Genomic DNA, 16,263 nt, shown 5'->3' with positions numbered 1-16,263 from the left:
TCAAGTTTTTCAGTTAGTGTATCAATTTTAGAAGCAAGGTGGTCATAGTTAGAGACTTCGTGTATACCTGCCTCCTTTTTGGAGGGTGAAGAGCTAGTGATGGCTCTCTCGTCGGTCCACTTGTAGTGATTTTGAGCCATGTCTTCGATCAAGGCATACGCCTCCGTGTAATTCTTGTTCATAAGTGCTCTACCTGCAGCTGCATCAACAGACATCTTAGTGGTATAAGACAAGCCATTATAAAAAGTGTGGACTATAAGCCACTTCTCTAGGCCATGGTGGGGACAAAGTCTTAGCATTTCTTTGAAACGCTCCCACGCCTCATAGAGAGACTCCCCATCTTTTTGGTTGAACCGCGTGATTTGGTCTCTAAGTTTAGCGGTTTTAGATGGTGGAAAGAAACGGGCAAGGAATGCTTGCCTCATCTGATCCCATGAAGTAATGGAACCGACTTAGAGGGAATGGAACCAAGCGCTAGCTCTATCCCTTAAGGAAAAGGGAAAGAGATGAAGTCTTACGGCCTCTTGGTTCTCCTTCATGGTTCCACTAATTCGTAGGAAAACAGAGATGTGAAGATTGGGATCCTCAGTGGGGGATCCCGAGAATTGGTTTTGCTGCACCAAGTTAAGTAGGGCAGGCTTCATTTCAAAATTGTCATCATCAACCGTTGGGTACACAATAACAGCTTGTGGCTCAGCCGTAGACGGCGTTGCATACTCTTTGAGAGTGCGATTGGCCATGGCGGTGTTATTTTGTGCGTCTCTCCTTCGTCTATGCAAATACCTTTCGATCTCGTTGATTATTACAACTCGATTTCTGGTTTTTCGCATAAGAAATTGAGAACCCAAGAAGTTAGTGATAACAGAAAAATAAAAATAAAAATAAAAACAGAAAAAGAAAGAGAAGAATAGAGAATTCTAATCACTAAGAAAAAGCTAATTAAATTAGTTAACTCCCCGGCAGCGGCGCCAAAAACTTGATAGGGCCAAACCGCAAGTGCATAGCCTATCGAAGTAATAGTAGTAAGTAGAGTTATCGTTCCGCTAGGGAGTTGGTCAATCCAATTAGCTTTTAGAAATTGATTAGAAGAGAAAGAAATAAGAAGTTGGAGAGTGCAGTTTTTGAAGGTAAATAACAATAATATTAAAAAGCCTTGGGATCATTGGTTCATCATAATAACGAATCTTTTCACAAGCAAGCCTTAAACTTATAATTAAACGTTAATCCTAATTACTAAGGACAAGTCTCTCTTTAGCATATCACAGCTCCTCTCGAAGTCAGTGAGTGTATCCCTCCAACAACCACACCTATTCTCATGGGTGATTGCCTTTGGGACCCTTGAAGATCGAAACTTTATGTGTCCCAAGGTTTGCTAGACTATTCTCATGTTTCGCAAACCTTGTCTAAATTCACTTGATCGGATATCAAAGCTCCGCGTTCGCTTTATGAATTGATATCTGTGATGATGAATTAACCATTATCAAACCCTCCGCGTTCGCTTCCACAGTTTGATAATAATTAATTCATGTTAAAACGGTGAATTTAGATTAGGAATTAAGGTAACAAATAATTAGGGTTTAAGGCTTGGCTTGATCCGGATTACGTCATTATACTTATCCAACGATCCCAAGACAAAGAAGTCTACTCACTCATGTTCATCGTAGACATGGGGGAAGAAGAGAGAATGCGATAAAAGTAAATTGCAAAGAAGAAAGTAAATAAAGTAAAGAACTTTTATTGAAATAAAGACTTGAAATATTCAAAGTAAAAGGTGAATGTTTATGGTGGAGAGCTACTCTATTTATAGCTTTACAATCGACTTAGAAACTAAGCAACTAAAAGGGTAAAACAGTAAAGCTGCAACAGGGTAACTTGGGCCCGAAGAAAAAGCAGCAAAAGGGGCTTCTGGAGGTGGCACGGCCGTGCCACATGTTGGCACTGGCCGTGCCAAGCTTCTGACTTGGTGGGAACATATTTTTGTTCCGTATCTTCGTATTTTCGCACTGTATTTGCTCCAGTCCTCTTTCTTTTGCTCCAAGACACCTTCCACCATATATTCGCTCCTAAAATAAAATAAAAGACAATTTAAAGTAAAATATTCTAAAAGGAAATAAAATGCAATATAATTAAATCAAATCTTATTTAAAACTAAACTAAATAAAGCATTAAAATATACTAATCTATGACTCATCAGCACACCGAAAGGATAAGACATTGACCGATCAGCTAGAGTAATGGTCATTCTTGTTGGCTTTGGCTCCCCACATCCAAGCTTCTTCATCATTGAAAGGGGCATCAAGTTGATACTTGCCTCTAAATCACATAAAGCTCTTCCAACGTTTACCGGTCCAATAGAACAAGGGATAGTAAAAGCACCAGGATCTTTCAGCTTAGGTGGTAGCTTCTTTTGGAGAATGGCGCTACAATTCTCGAAAAGAGAATGTTTTCATCATCTTTAGGCTTTCTTCTTCCCATTAGCAAATCTTTCATGAATTTGGCATACAAAGGCATTTGATCAAGAGCTTCACTGAAAGGAATATTCACCTAAAGTTGTGAGATAAGTTTCATGAACTTCTTGAATTGTCCTTCCTCCTTCTTTTTCTTCTTCTCTAGATGAGGGTAGGGAAGCTTCACATATGATGGAATAATTTGTGGTTTATCTCCATCCTTCAATATTTGGCTCTTGGACTTCCTCAAGATTGAATCTTCATCTATCAATTTCTCACTTTTTTCTCCCTCTATTTTTTTCTTCTTTTCATTTTTGACTACTCCTTGATCATTCTCCTTTTCAACTACACCCTTTTCACTTTCTTTTTCAACTTCGCCATCTTTTTCCACCTCCACTACTGCTTCATCAACTTCCTTCGGAGCTTTTGGAACTAAAGGTGTCAAAACCTTTTTTGCTCCTCAATACAATAGCATTACAAGATTCGTTCTTATAGGGTTGTCTTTAGTGTTACCTGAGAATCCGCCTTTGTTTTGTTCAGCCAATTGCTTAGCTAATTGCCCAAGTTGAGTTTCAAGCATCTTCCTAGAGGCTTTGTTGTTCTTTCTCTCAGCCTCTTGACTCTTCTTCATCTCTTCAAAGTTGCCTTGGGTCATCTTCATAAAGTTTATCATAGTTTCCTCGAGAGCTGAAGGCTTTCTTGGTTGTTGTTGTGGAGGAGTAAGCATCTGAGAGTTCAAAGCATTGTTATTCGAGTAGCTCAAATTGGGATGCTTGTTGATGCCTGGAGTGTAGTACTGATTTTGCCTTTGATAATTCCCCATGTAGTTGGCTTCCTCACTACATCCTTCAGGTACACATTCACCATTAGCATGTCCTTCACCACATAAGTCACACTTGATTGCAGCCACTTGTTGTTGCTTATGAGCCAAAGTGACACCTTGAAACTCCTTAGTTAGAGCCTCTGTTTGTTCATGGCTGTTTGATTAGCTAGAATTGCTGTTTGTTCACTCACCCCAAACACTCCTCTTTCTTTCTTTTTCGCTTCAGCAAGATATTCGTTGCTGGCCATGTTCTCGATTAGAGCTTGAACTTCAAGATCAGTTTTACTCTTAAGACAACCTCCCGCAGAAGCATCTAAGAACATTCTAGTGTTAGGTGTCACCCCCTCAGTGAAGATTTGGAGGTATTGTTTCTCAGTAAACTCATGGTTAGAGCATCTCTTGATAGGCAAATTAAATCGCTCCCAAGCATCATATAGTGACTCATTATCCCCTTGCTTGAAGTTTGATATTGTTAGCCTGTAAATTTTAAAGGCTATCATTAAATGCAGTCAAAGGAGAGTTGACATTATCATCGAAGAAACAAAGAACTGTTCTCAAAGTTTTATCGAAGTTGGACTTGCTGGGAGCACGTGCTTCAGTTCGACAGGTGAAATCTATCGAAGGACAGTTATTTCAGATAAGGGCGAGCAACAGATATCTCCAAAAAGGCGCGTTCAAAATTCAAATTAGATTGATAAGTTAGTTTTTCTATGATTATGGGTTTGAATTCGAATGTAGGTAGTTATTTCTACTTGTATAAATAGTAGTTTTTCATAGGAAAAAAGGGTCACAATTGAATCATACAAAACTTACACTCAAATTATCCGTATGGAAGCGAGAAATGAGTCACAAGTTGCAATGTATGAATCTGTGTACCAATTTACATTCAATCAATGCAATTTACATTTGCTCTTTTAAAATGTCTTTACATTTTACTTGTTTTTTTTGAGTAATTCAAAGTTATTTTACTTAACAAACTTCAATTGAATTCAACTGGGTTGGGTTCGATTGCTTTTATCTTTTCTGTTTATTTACATTTCTCAAAGAATATTAACAATTTCCTAGAAACAACAAAAACACAAATATGCTCCTAAGATTTACTGGTTGATCTTGCAAGTAACAACGTTTAAACCAGCGGTTGTTTACCAAAAATCAGTGTAAACAAATTGGCACGCCCAGTGGGACCTTTTTGTGCCTTTGTAAATAGTTAATAGTGAAATTCGTCTGATTTATATTGTTGGTTTGTGTTGTGTATGCTCTTAAGGAGTAAAAAACAACTTCCTGAAATGGTACGTCCTCCTTACAATCCAGACGCAGCGGCATCGAACGCCGCTAGTTCCTCAGGAACAACAACAACCAGCCCGCCTGAATCACCTAGTGGTACGCAAGCAATCCCAACAAGTACCATGGCACCCGTATTAGAACCAGTCGAATCAACTATGGCCGCGCAGACGAGTCAGGCCATTCCAGTGGTCACATCGGCCGCAAGAACCACTAGGGGACTCCAGCATTTACCTTGGCCGCTCAGACGTCGCAGGCCAACCCCAGTACGTCGAACCAAGGATTCTTTAATACTGGCACAAGTCATCGATTTATGTAGTATGGCATGCCAAGTTCTTTGATGCACGGCCTACATACGAATCCATCCTTGTATTCCGAAAGTTTAAGCGTACCGATGCCCCAACCGTTCGCTCCTGGGGTGAGCGTTCCATTTACAACGCCCTAACAATCTTTAACCAATGCATCCATGATGGCCTTAAGGGAGCAGATGGATGAAGCCAATCATGAAATGGCTAATCTGGTGACACAACAAATGGGTGCAGTGATCAATCCTTTGATTCGAGACACGAATAATAGTTACCAGGCATTGTCTGCCTAGATGGAACGGATAGCCGATTTCTTTGGCGCTCCTGCTGCACACAGGCCTGTAAGTCGAAATCCGAACGTTGGTTCGGTAGAAAACCCTGCAGTTAGTCAAAATAATCAAGTGCCTGAAACCCAAACCCAACCACCAAGGTTACAACAACCGGTTCAGGAAGAACCAGAAAGAGTACCAATAGTGGTCAATAGGCACCAGGACGCAGACCAAGTAGTCATGCAAGCCCGTCGAAACAATTATGAGGGCCATAATAACATAGCGAATGTTGTCGAAACTTTGTTAGCCCAAAATGGCTTTAATATGGGTTTACATAGGCCAAATTTCGTGTCAGCATTGTCTGAATATGTTTTAGAGACTGACTTACCAAGGAATTGGAAGGTCCCCAAATTCACTAAGTTTGCTGGGGAAACCAATGAGTCAACAGTCGAACATATTGCTCGATATCTGATGGAGGCGGGTGAAATGGTAAACAATGAGAACTTGAAATTAAAATATTTCCCAAGTTCTTTGACGAAAAATGCTTTTACTTGGTTCACTACGTTGCCTCCTCATTCCATTTATAGTTGGAATCAATTAGAAAAGGCCTTTCATGAAAAATTTTACATGGGCCAGTCTAAAATCAGTTTGAAAGAATTGGCCAGCGTTCGTCAGAAGACGCATGAATCAATCGATGATTATTTGAATAGATTCCGTCTTCTCAAGGCCAGATGTTTTACTTCAGTACCCGAACATGAATCAGTCGAAATGGCTACTAGTGGTCTCGATTATTCTGTTCTAAAGAAATTGGATACTCAATATCTTTGAGACATGGCGCAATTAGCGGATAGAGTCCGACAGGTCGAAAGACTTAAGGCGGAAAAAGCCCGGACGAACAGATTCCCTAAAAAGGAAAAAGTTGCCTATGTAGATGCAGGGGATAGTGATCCCGAATTCGATTGGGGATCAGATACTGTCGAAGAAAACGAGATTAACCTGGCAGAAATAAAAGATGGGCCACCTTATACATGTAAATTGTTAAGGCCATAGAAGAACCCAAAAATGACAAATACCCACCTAAAACATATACTTTTGATGTTTCTAAATGTGAAGAGATTTTTGATCTCTTAGTTGCAGATGGTATAATTTTAGTGCCAAAAAATATGAAACTTCCTCCTTTGGAACAGAGGAAGAAGCGGGGTTTTTGTAAATTTCATGGTTTTCTAGGCCATAACTTATCTCGTTGTAGTCATTTCAGGGACTCGGTGCAAAAAGCTCTTGACGAGGGAAGGCTGAAATTTGGAGATAAAACCAAACAGCCAATGCAAATAGATGCAGATCCTATGAAGAAAGCAGACTCAATGTACGCTGATGTGGTCGCCATAAACATGGTGGATATCTCAGAAGAGTTTGGCACTGAATCTTTTTCCTTGAACCTAGTTTCGAATGAAAGTCCTAAAACTGGAAAGGAGATGGTTGCTGAAGACCATTGATCGAAAGATGCAATGGTTACTGAAGACCAGTTTGCTGAAAAAATGAAAGTGGCATATCCTAAGGCTGAGGAAGATTTGATTGATTTCCTCAACAGGTGCAAAATTTCCAACACACACGCCATGCTTTGCCCAAGATGCAGTACAGTTTTCGATAAAGAAGCTGCAAAATCCGTTGAAGGATTTTGACCCCAAACCAAACGAAAAGGGGGTTGGGTTGACAACCGGCAAAAATTTGGTTTCAACAAACGAGGGGTCCCCTATAAAATGAACCCTTTAGATAAAAATCCAAGCAAAAGTCACAGAGGGACTTTCACTCCTTCTGTAAAGGCTCCTACAGATACTTGGGTCTTTTCTGGAGGCAAAAAATCTGGTTACTCCGCTCCACCAACAAAATGGGTGAAAAGAGTGGCCACAACGTCTCATCAACAAGAGACATCGAATTCCAACAAGTATGCCTACAACAATAATTATAAAGGTAAGAACCCCATGACAAAAACACAATGGCAAAGGTATCAACGCCAGAAAAAGGCAAGTGCTTCTAAAGGCGTTACTAATGTTGAGAAAAAAGAGGAAAAACAGGAAACTGTTTTCGAGATGGTCAAAAGACCAGCTACTGAAAGAATATTTCCCCCTTTATCAACTTTGAAAGAAGTCCTTCCAAAGGAGGATGAGGAAATGACTTCAAATTTCTCTGAATCTGACCCAAGTCTCGATATAGTATGTAATGTCGTGTCAGTGCTACCAGTTGAATATGATGTACCTTCTGAGGTAAATGAAGTGGAAAGTTATTTCACTGAAGAAATGGCTATCCACAAACCATTGTGCTATTATGTTATGAACGATGGTTATGTTGAGGATCAACATGCAGTGTTCGAAAGGCCTGATATCTCGATGATGCATCACCTTAAACCTTTATTTATCCAAGCCAGAGTAAATGGTGTGGGAGTGAATAAAGTATTGGTGGATGGAGGTGCTACGGTGAACTTGATAACCCAATCCTTTTTAGGGAAAATTGGTCTTGTTGATTCTGATTTAAAACCACATAACATAGTTCTCACTAACTATGAAGGAACAACTGGCAATTCCCTTGGGGCTCTCGAAGTTGATTTGATAGTTGGAAGTGTGAAAAGAACAACTACATTTATGGTAGTCCCGTCTAAAGCTAACTTCAATGTGTTGTTAGGAAGGGAATGGATCCATGGTGTGGGGGCAGTACCTTCTACTGTACATTAAAGGATTGCTATCTAGAGGGAAGATGGTTTGGTAGAAAATGTCGAAGCTGATCAAAGTTATTTTTTGGCTAAAGTGAATACCATCACCAAGAAGAATTTCGACAAACAGCTTGCCAATATTTCTCCAGTCCTTTCTTTGGGTCCCAAATATGTCGTGTCAGAAGATGAAATATACACCATGAAACTGCACCCTGATGGCTTTGTATGGGAAAGAGAACTCATTGATCATGATTACATAATGGTGGATCATAAGGAAGTTCCCCTAGGGGAAGAAAACTTGCTCAGAACAAGAGCCTCAGCATACAAGAATGTCACTGATGACCTCACTCCAGGGTCGATAGAGTATGCTATCTCACCAACTGGGTGGGACATTGCAAAATGATTTATGGTTAAACCCAATTTTTGGGATAAAATTACGGCCTATGTGGCAGAAACTCGATTAAATACGGCTAAAGAAGCCGAAATCTTGCAGGAAAAAGTGATCGAAACACCAATGGAAGATGCTACTGATGATCTTCTTGATGATCAAAAACTGGATTGTATTTATGACGATGAACCTTTGGGTTTCGAAGAAGATCCTATGGGTTCTACCATTAAAATGAAGGCGCAAGATCCTCTCGAAGAAGTAGACTTGGGAGATGGCTCCGTCAAAAGACCAACTTATGTGAGCACCAAGATTCCCAAAGAGTTCAAGGATCGAATAGTGGAACTTCTAAAAGAATATAAAGATTGTTTTGCTTGGGATTACAATGAAATGCATGGTTTAGATCGAAAAGTGGTAGAGCTAAAGTTGCCAATTCGACTAGATAAAAAACCGGTAAAGCAAATTCCTAGGAGGTTCGCGCCACAAATCTTACCAAAGATTAAAGAAAAGATCGAAAGACTCTTGAAATGCGGTTTCATCAGACCAGCCAGGTATGTAGATTAGCTAGCAAATGTAGTGTCTGTTAAAAAGAAAAATGGGACGATAAGAGTCTGCATTGACTTTAGAGATTTAAATCTCGCTACTCCCAAAGATGAGTATCCCATGCTTGTAGCAGAAATGCTAGTAGATTCAGCAGCAGGATTCGAATATGTAAGTATGCTTGATGGTTATTCAAGCTACAATCAAATTTTTAGTACTGAAGAGGATATTTCTAAAACGGCGTTTCGATGCCCAGGGCATTAGGCTGTTATGAATGGATAGTAATGCCATTCGGCCTAAAAAATGCTGGTGCTACATATCAAAGAGCAATGAATTCAATGTTTCATGACTTCATAGAAGACTTTATGAAAGTTTACATCGATGATATAGTAGTCAAATCCTCATCAGAGGATAGACATTTAGAACACCTGCGCCAGTCATTCGAAAGGATGCAGCAGTATGGATTAAAAATGAATCCGTTAAAATGTGCATTTGGTGTTTGTGCAGGTGATTTTTTAAGTTTTGTTGTCCACAAAAAAGGGATTGAAATCAATAAAAATAAAACCAAGGCAATAATGGAGACTAAAGCCCCTTCGACCAAGAAAGAGTTACAATCTTTGTTGGGAAAAATCAACTTTCTTAGAAGGTTCATATCAAACCTAAGTGGTAGAACACAAGCATTTACATCACTGCTTCGCCTGAAGAAGGAAGATGTGTTCAAATGGGAATCAGAGCACCAGAAGGCTTTTGATGAGATCAAATCTTATTTGATGAACCCTCCTGTTTTGTCGCCTCTTTTGAAAGATAAAAAGATGAAATTGTATATAGCAACTTCTGAAACTACTATGGGTAGTATGTTAACACAAGAGGATGAAAATGGCGTAGAAAGAGCCATTTATTATCTTAGTAGGGTTTTGAATGATGCTGAAACAAGATATCACCCAAGTGAAAAATTATGTCTTTGTTTGTATTTCTCATGTACAAAACTTAAGCATTATATAAAGCCTTTTGATGTTTGTGTTTATTCTCATTTCGATATAATCAAACATATGTTGCCAAAACCTATTTTGCATAGCAGAGTGGGAAAATGGGCTTTAGCACTTACGGAATATTCATTGACTTATCAATCTTTGAAGTCCGTCAAAGGCCAAATTGTGGCTGATTTTATTGCTGATCATTCGGTGGAAGAACCAATGCCTGGGGGCATCGAAAACCAATGTTGGAAGTTGTATTTCGATGGGTCTAGTAATAAAAATGGCATTGGGATTGGTATGGTGATTGTTTCGCCAGACAACGCTATAACTAAGTATAAATTCTGTATTAATCAATGTTGTTCCAACAATGAGGCTGAATATGAAGCTGTAATTGCCGGTTTAGAGATCCTACTCGAACTGGGGGCAAAGAATATAGAAATCAAAGGAGATTCAGAATTAGTGTTGAAACAGTTAACCAAAGAATATAAATGTGTCAAGGAAGGTTTAATCATATACTTCACAATAGCAAATGTGTTGCTCAAACGTTTTGCCCATGTTGAAATAAAACATATTCCCCGGATGGAAAACCAAGAAGCAAATTACCTTGCTCAAACAGCTTCTGGATATAAGGTTTCGAAAGATCAAGAGCAGGAACCAATTGAGATTAGGAATAAGCGTAGTTCGACAGAATCTCTCCCCAATCAAAACTTGGGGGCATGGAAGTATCTCATAGACAAATACAAGGTACGAATTTGATCGAAATTTTGGTTGTTAACAATTTATCTGATGATGATTGGCGAAAGCCCATTGTTAATTATCTGGAAAATCCCGATGGTACAACTTGTCGGAAAATAAAATACAAAGCCTTGAGTTATGTGATTGTGGGGAACGATTTGTTCAAAAAGACTCCAGAAGGAGTTTTACTTAAATGTCTTGGAGAAACTGAGGCATATTTGGCTGTTTCCAATACTAACGTGTGCCAGCAAGTGAATTACACTCGATAGTTAAACCTTGGCCATTCAGAGGTTGGGCTTTGGATGTAATTGGGGAAATAAAACCTAAATCATTGAAAGGCCACAAATATATTTTAGTAGGGATAGATTACTTTACCAAATGGATAGAGGCAATCCCACTAAAAGATGTTACACATGATGAAGTGATAAGTTTCATTCAAAAACACATCATATACAGGTTTGGCATTCCTGAAACTATCACTACAGATCAAGGATCTGTGTTTATTGGTCGAAAGATGGTGAAATTTGCTGAAACAACATGTTTCAAACTATTAACTTCGACACCATATTATGCCCAGGCAAATGGTCAAGTTGAAGCAGCAAATAAAAATATTATTTCTATAGTTAAAAGGAAAGCCAAGCGTAAACCCCAAAATTGGCATGAATTTCTCAGTGAAGCTTTATGGGCATGTCGAACTTCTCCCAAAGAATCGACAAATACCACACCCTATAGGCTTACGTTCGTCCATGACGCTGTTTTACCAGTCGAAATTTTACTTCAATCAACTAGAGTCCAAAGACAAGTTGAGATTCCAACGAATCATTATTGGAATATGATTCTGGACGAATTAGTGGATCTAGATGAAGAAAGATTAATGGCACTGGAAGTTCTCACAAAGCAAAAGGAAAAAATAGCTAAGGCTTATAATAAAAAAGTTAAGTCGAAACTTTTTGCTCAAGGAGACTTGGTATGGAAAGTTATTCTACCAATAGACAAGAAAAGTCGAATGTTGGGGAAATGGTCTCCTAGTTGGGAAGGACCATGGGATATTCGAAGAGTTTTTTCGAATAATGCGTATGAAATCAAAGAATTAAATGATGATCAAAGAGTTATGCGCATAAACGGAAAATATTTGAAAAAATATAAACCGATGTTGCAAGAAATTAAAATTGCACAAGAGTAGTTCAAAGCAAAATACGAAATATGGCATTAAAAGATAGTGCCAACTAACGGGCAATTTACATCATAAGTCCCAAAATGGATAAACTGACCATTAAAATAAAATGCAAACAAACAAACTAGACAAGATTAAAGCTTAGACAACGACAGATTAATGAATCTACCACTGGTGATTCATGCCAAAGACTTCGATAAACCTTCGAACTTCGCTATCAAGGCGACAATCAATGAAGAAGTTGTGAAAGCTATAATCTTCATCAGCAGCAGGAAGAAAACCACGATAGTGTCCTGCTCTCCCGTCTCCTGGGCAGTTAAGCCAGTTGTTGCAAAATTGTCGACGCAACAGGCCTGCAGGCATGGCTCTCCTATACCAAGTACAGCGAAATCTGAAAGGTGTACTTCCCCCAAGAATGTCTAGTTGGTAGCGTTCCATTTGCCTAGTCATCAAAAGCTCCCTGAAATCCTCGAGGAGTCCCTCATAATCCAAAGGAGGTGGACCGAGAGCCCTCAAGAGGAGTTGGAAGTATTCAGCACTTTTAAAGGGTGCAGCATTCTTCAGTAAATGGTCTATGGTGCCAAGATTGGGTGTTTCATGCAACATTTATTGAGAACATCGAAGGAGGCAGAACATAGGATTGCCATGGTCCCATAAACGCACCATGAAATCAAGTTTTTCATGGGAAGGTTCCAAGTCAGTAAGAAGACGAATGCAGTCGTTACCAAAAGATTTGGTGACAATAGGATCCCTACAAAGCGCTGCGTGCCTTTTGTTGGTTCTTTGAAAGTAAAAAAGGTCATACATACTACGCTCAGCAACCCTCTTAGCAATGTTGATGAGAAGATCATCGCTCAAAAAATCCATTTTTTGAAAGAGAGAAAACTTGAAAGAAAGTTTGAAAAGAAATGGGAAGAAGATGATAGAACTTTCAAGAGAAGGTTAATAGTTATAATGAAGATAGAAGTTAAAGGGAGTTACTTTTTACGGTTTTTAAAACCGGTTCAGATGCATACACGTGGCTTTAGCAGCTGCAGATTGCCTTGGAAAAAGAGGGAAGTTGTAAAGTTTAATTATTTACTTGTATTATTTTCCTCTAGAAACATAATTGACAAGAAAGCTGTTACATTTTCCTAGGCTAGTTTAACTTGTTTGGTTAAACAAAAGAAACTTTTTGGTTTCTCATGATTACCTTTTTCTTGAAACTTGTTCCTAAATAGTATTTTGGTAATATTTTAAAGATGATTAAATTTGGCAAAGTAAAAATTCTAACAAATAAAGATTGCTAATGACATCAAAACGATAAAGATACCGTCATGAAATACAAAGAAAAAATAAGAAGGAACAAAGTGTTTCAAAAGGAAAATTATTACAAAGTATTTGTACTAAATGTCAAATTCAGATAAAAGTTTGTCGAGTTAGCTCTTAAATTCTTAAAGCTTTCCATCGAGAGCATTACAATTTTCAGTAAGGGTTTGAATTTGCTGTCGAGATCGTTGTGATTCCCTGGCCTTTTGAAGAGTAGCTTGAGCCTCTTGCTTCATAAGTGTTTCTTTGTCTAGGAGGTTGGTCTTTTGGGTTTCCAATGCTTGGATTTCTGCCCTATATTTTGCAATGGTAACATCGATTTCTTCCACCTTCTGTTGAATGGTTGGAGTCTCTTGTCGAAATGCTTCAAATTTGACATTAAAGGCGGAGACATCTGCTAAAAGCTGATCGCAGCATTGCGTTTGCTCTTCGAGTTGGGCTTGATCAGTCTTCTTTTCTTGAAAACTTCGATTGCTGTTATCAAGTAGAGGCCCTAGCGCTTGAGAAAGGTTTTGAAATTTAGAGCCAGAAGGAAGCTCACAAAGTTTGTGAAGCAATCCTTTTACTTCACCAATGATGCTCTCATCTTGCTCGATAGCTTCCAATAGATTGACTTTCAAGACTTTGTCTCGAAATTCCGCTAAGAGATTTTCTTTTGATGTCTCTGACGGAGCATCAGTGGAAACGTTCAAAGATTTACCACTACTCTTCGAGAAGAGTGTATCATTCTTCATCAAAAAACCAAAGGCATCCAAAGGATTCTCCTGTTCAAGACGATTGAATTCCTCTTGGTTTATGGTGACATCCGCCAAGTTTAAATTTGCCAGAGACATAATGATGAGTCATAGATTAGTATATTTTAATGCTTTATTTAGTTTAGTTTTAAATATGATTTGATTTGATTTTATTGCATTTTATTTCCTTTTAGAATATTTTACTTTAAATTGCTTTTTATTTTATTTTAGGAACGAATATATGGTGGAAGGTGTCTTGGAGCAAAAGAAAGAGGACTGGAGCAAATACAGTGCGAAAATACGAAGATACGGAACAAAAATATGTTCCCACCAAGTCAGAAGCTTGGCACGGCCAGTGCCAACATGTGGCACGGCCGTGCCACCTCCAGAAGCCCCTTTTGCTGCTTTTTCATAGGGCCCAAGTTACCCTGTTGCAGCTTTACTGTTTTACCCTTTTAGTTGCTTAGTTTCTAAGTCGATTGTAAAGCTATAAATAGAGTAGCTCTCCACCATAAACATTCACCTTTTACTTTGTTTATTTCAAGTATTATTTCAATAAAAAGTCTTTATTTCCTTTTTACTTTCTTTGCAATTTATTTTACTGTTTATCTCTCTTCTTCCCCCATGTCTACGATGAACATGAGTGAGTAGACTTCTTCGTCTTGGGATTATTGGGGAGTCTAATGACTCAATCCTAAACAAAACAAGCCTAAACCCTAATTTCTATGTAACACTAATTTCTAATCTAGATTCACCGTCTTAACGTGGATTAACAATTATCAAACTGTGGAAGCGAAAGCAGAGGGTTTGATAATCGTTAATCCATCATCCCAAACATCAATTCATAAAGCGAGAGCGGAGTCTTGATGTTGGAACAAGTGAATCTAGACAATAATTGCAAAACAGTGAAATAGTCTTTGCAATTATTGAGACAAAGAGTAGTTTCAATCCTCTATGCATCTTCTAGTAATCATGTCAGTGAAATAGGCTTGGTTACTAGAAGTAAACTCTCATCGGACTTTCATTGGAAAGGTGAGGGGCTAAGGGAAACCGGTCTTTAGAAATTAGTGTGTAAACCATGAAATTAGATGTTTAGGTCTTGTCTAGTGAAGGATTTGTCATTATGATAAACCAATGATCCCGAGGCCCTTTATTATTATTGTTTTTACCTTCAGCAATAAAACTCCCTTTTTCTAACTTGCTCTCCTCTAATCATTCACTAAAAGTCAATTAAGTTGAACAACTCCCTAGCGGAACGATACTCTTACTTCGATAGGCCGTGCACTTGCGGTTTGGCTCTATCAAGTTTTTGGCGCCGTTGCCGGGGAGTTAACTAATTTAATTAGCTTTTTCTTAGTGATTAGAATTCTCTCTTCTTTCTCTTTTCTTTTTTTTTATTTTCAACTTTTTATTTTTCTGTTATCGTTAACTTCTTGGGTTCTCAACCTTTTATGCGAAGAACTAGAAATCGAGTGGTATTCATACCCGAGATCGAAAGGTTCTTACATAGAAGAAGGAGAGCGGCACAAAATAACACCGCCATGGCCAATCGCACTCTCAAAGAGTATGCAACGCCGTCTACGGCTGAGCCACAAGCTGTTATTGTGTACCCAACAGTTGAGGATGACAACTTTGAAATTAAGCCTGCCCTACTTAACTTGGTGCAGCAAAACCAATTCTCGGGATCCCCCACTGAGGATCCCAATCTTCACATCTCTGTTTTCCTACGAATTAGTGGAACCATGAAGGAGAACCAAGAGGCCGTAAGACTTCATCTCTTTCCCTTTTCCTTAAAAGATAGAGCTAGCGCTTGGTTCCATTCCCTCGAAGTCGGTTCCATTACTTCATGGGATCAGATGAGGCAAGCATTCCTTGCCCGTTTCTTTCCACCATCTAAAACCGCTAAACTTAGAGACCAAATCATGCGGTTCAACCAAAAAGATGGGGAATCTCTCTATGATGCGTGGGAGCGTTTCAAAGAAATGCTAAGACTTTGTCCCCACCATGGCCTAGAGAAGTGGCTTATAGTCCACACTTTTTATAATGGCTTGTCTGATACCACTAAGATGTCTGTTGATGCAGCTGCAGGTGGAGCACTTATGAATAAGAACTACACGGAGGCGTATGCCTTGATTGAAGACATGGCTCAAAATCATTACAAATGGACCGACGAAAGAGCCACCACTAGTTCTTCATCCACCAAAAAGGAGGCAGGTATGTACGAAGTCTCTAACTATGACCACCTTGCTTCTAAAATTGATACACTAACCGAAAAACTTGAAAAACTCAATGTTAGTGCTATCAATTCTGCTTCTACTCCTTCTTGTGAAATATGTGGCATAACTGGTCATGCTGGTGTTGATTGCCAACTAGGTAGTGCTATTAATGGTGTTGAGCAAATGAATTATGCTCAATACAACCAAGGGATGCGTCAAAATCAAAATTTTTATAAAAACAAAAATCCCTATGGACAAGTAGCACCACCCGGTTATGCAAACAACCAAAGATTCACTCAGAAATCCAATTTGGAAATTTTGTTGGAAAACTCTATTGCCAACCAAACCAAACAACTTCAAGAACTTAA

The 16,263-nt window shown here is 38.8% G+C and overlaps 2 protein-coding genes and 2 non-coding genes across 4 annotated transcripts; 3 read left to right on the top strand and 1 right to left on the bottom strand.

The window, feature by feature from the left end:
• Positions 1 to 270: 270 nt before the first annotated feature.
• LOC146899236 (small nucleolar RNA R71) lies at positions 271 to 377 on the top strand. The gene has a single exon (XR_015024316.1). It is a non-coding gene; the product is annotated as a small nucleolar RNA R71 (small nucleolar RNA).
• Positions 378 to 5,149: 4,772 nt separating this feature from the next.
• Positions 5,150 to 5,953, top strand: LOC146899235 (uncharacterized). The gene is made up of 2 exons (XM_085736725.1): positions 5,150 to 5,614; positions 5,762 to 5,953. Exons 1-2 carry the CDS (start codon positions 5,150 to 5,152, stop codon positions 5,951 to 5,953), a joined length of 657 nt encoding a protein of 218 aa, XP_085592851.1.
• Positions 5,954 to 8,235: 2,282 nt separating this feature from the next.
• Positions 8,236 to 9,265, top strand: LOC146899234 (uncharacterized). The gene is made up of 2 exons (XM_085736724.1): positions 8,236 to 8,765; positions 9,262 to 9,265. The coding sequence occupies exons 1-2, from the start codon at positions 8,236 to 8,238 to the stop codon at positions 9,263 to 9,265; spliced, it is 534 nt and encodes a 177-aa protein (XP_085592850.1).
• A 6,318-nt stretch (positions 9,266 to 15,583) lies between these two features.
• Positions 15,584 to 15,690, bottom strand: LOC146899233 (small nucleolar RNA R71). Its single transcript, XR_015024325.1, has one exon. It is a non-coding gene; the product is annotated as a small nucleolar RNA R71 (small nucleolar RNA).
• Positions 15,691 to 16,263: the final 573 nt, after the last annotated feature.

Source organism: Medicago sativa, chromosome 8, assembly GCF_051527215.1.
Source record: "Medicago sativa cultivar Bolivia chromosome 8, Bolivia_mono, whole genome shotgun sequence".
In the NCBI taxonomy this organism is placed as follows: domain Eukaryota; kingdom Viridiplantae; phylum Streptophyta; class Magnoliopsida; order Fabales; family Fabaceae; genus Medicago; species Medicago sativa.
The sequence above is the reverse complement of the archived record's forward strand: the minus strand, read 5'-3'. Positions and strand labels throughout refer to the sequence as shown.

Bases quoted from the DNA above. Each gene is read 5' to 3' on its own strand.
- LOC146899235 (XM_085736725.1), top strand. From the start codon at position 5,150: ATGGAACGGATAGCCGATTTCTTTGGCGCTCCTGCTGCACACAGGCCT. The intron at 5,615-5,761 runs GTAAACAATGAG...TACATGGGCCAG, and splicing joins TGATGGAGGCGGGTGAAATG to TCTAAAATCAGTTTGAAAGA.
- LOC146899234 (XM_085736724.1), top strand. From the start codon at position 8,236: ATGGTTAAACCCAATTTTTGGGATAAAATTACGGCCTATGTGGCAGAA.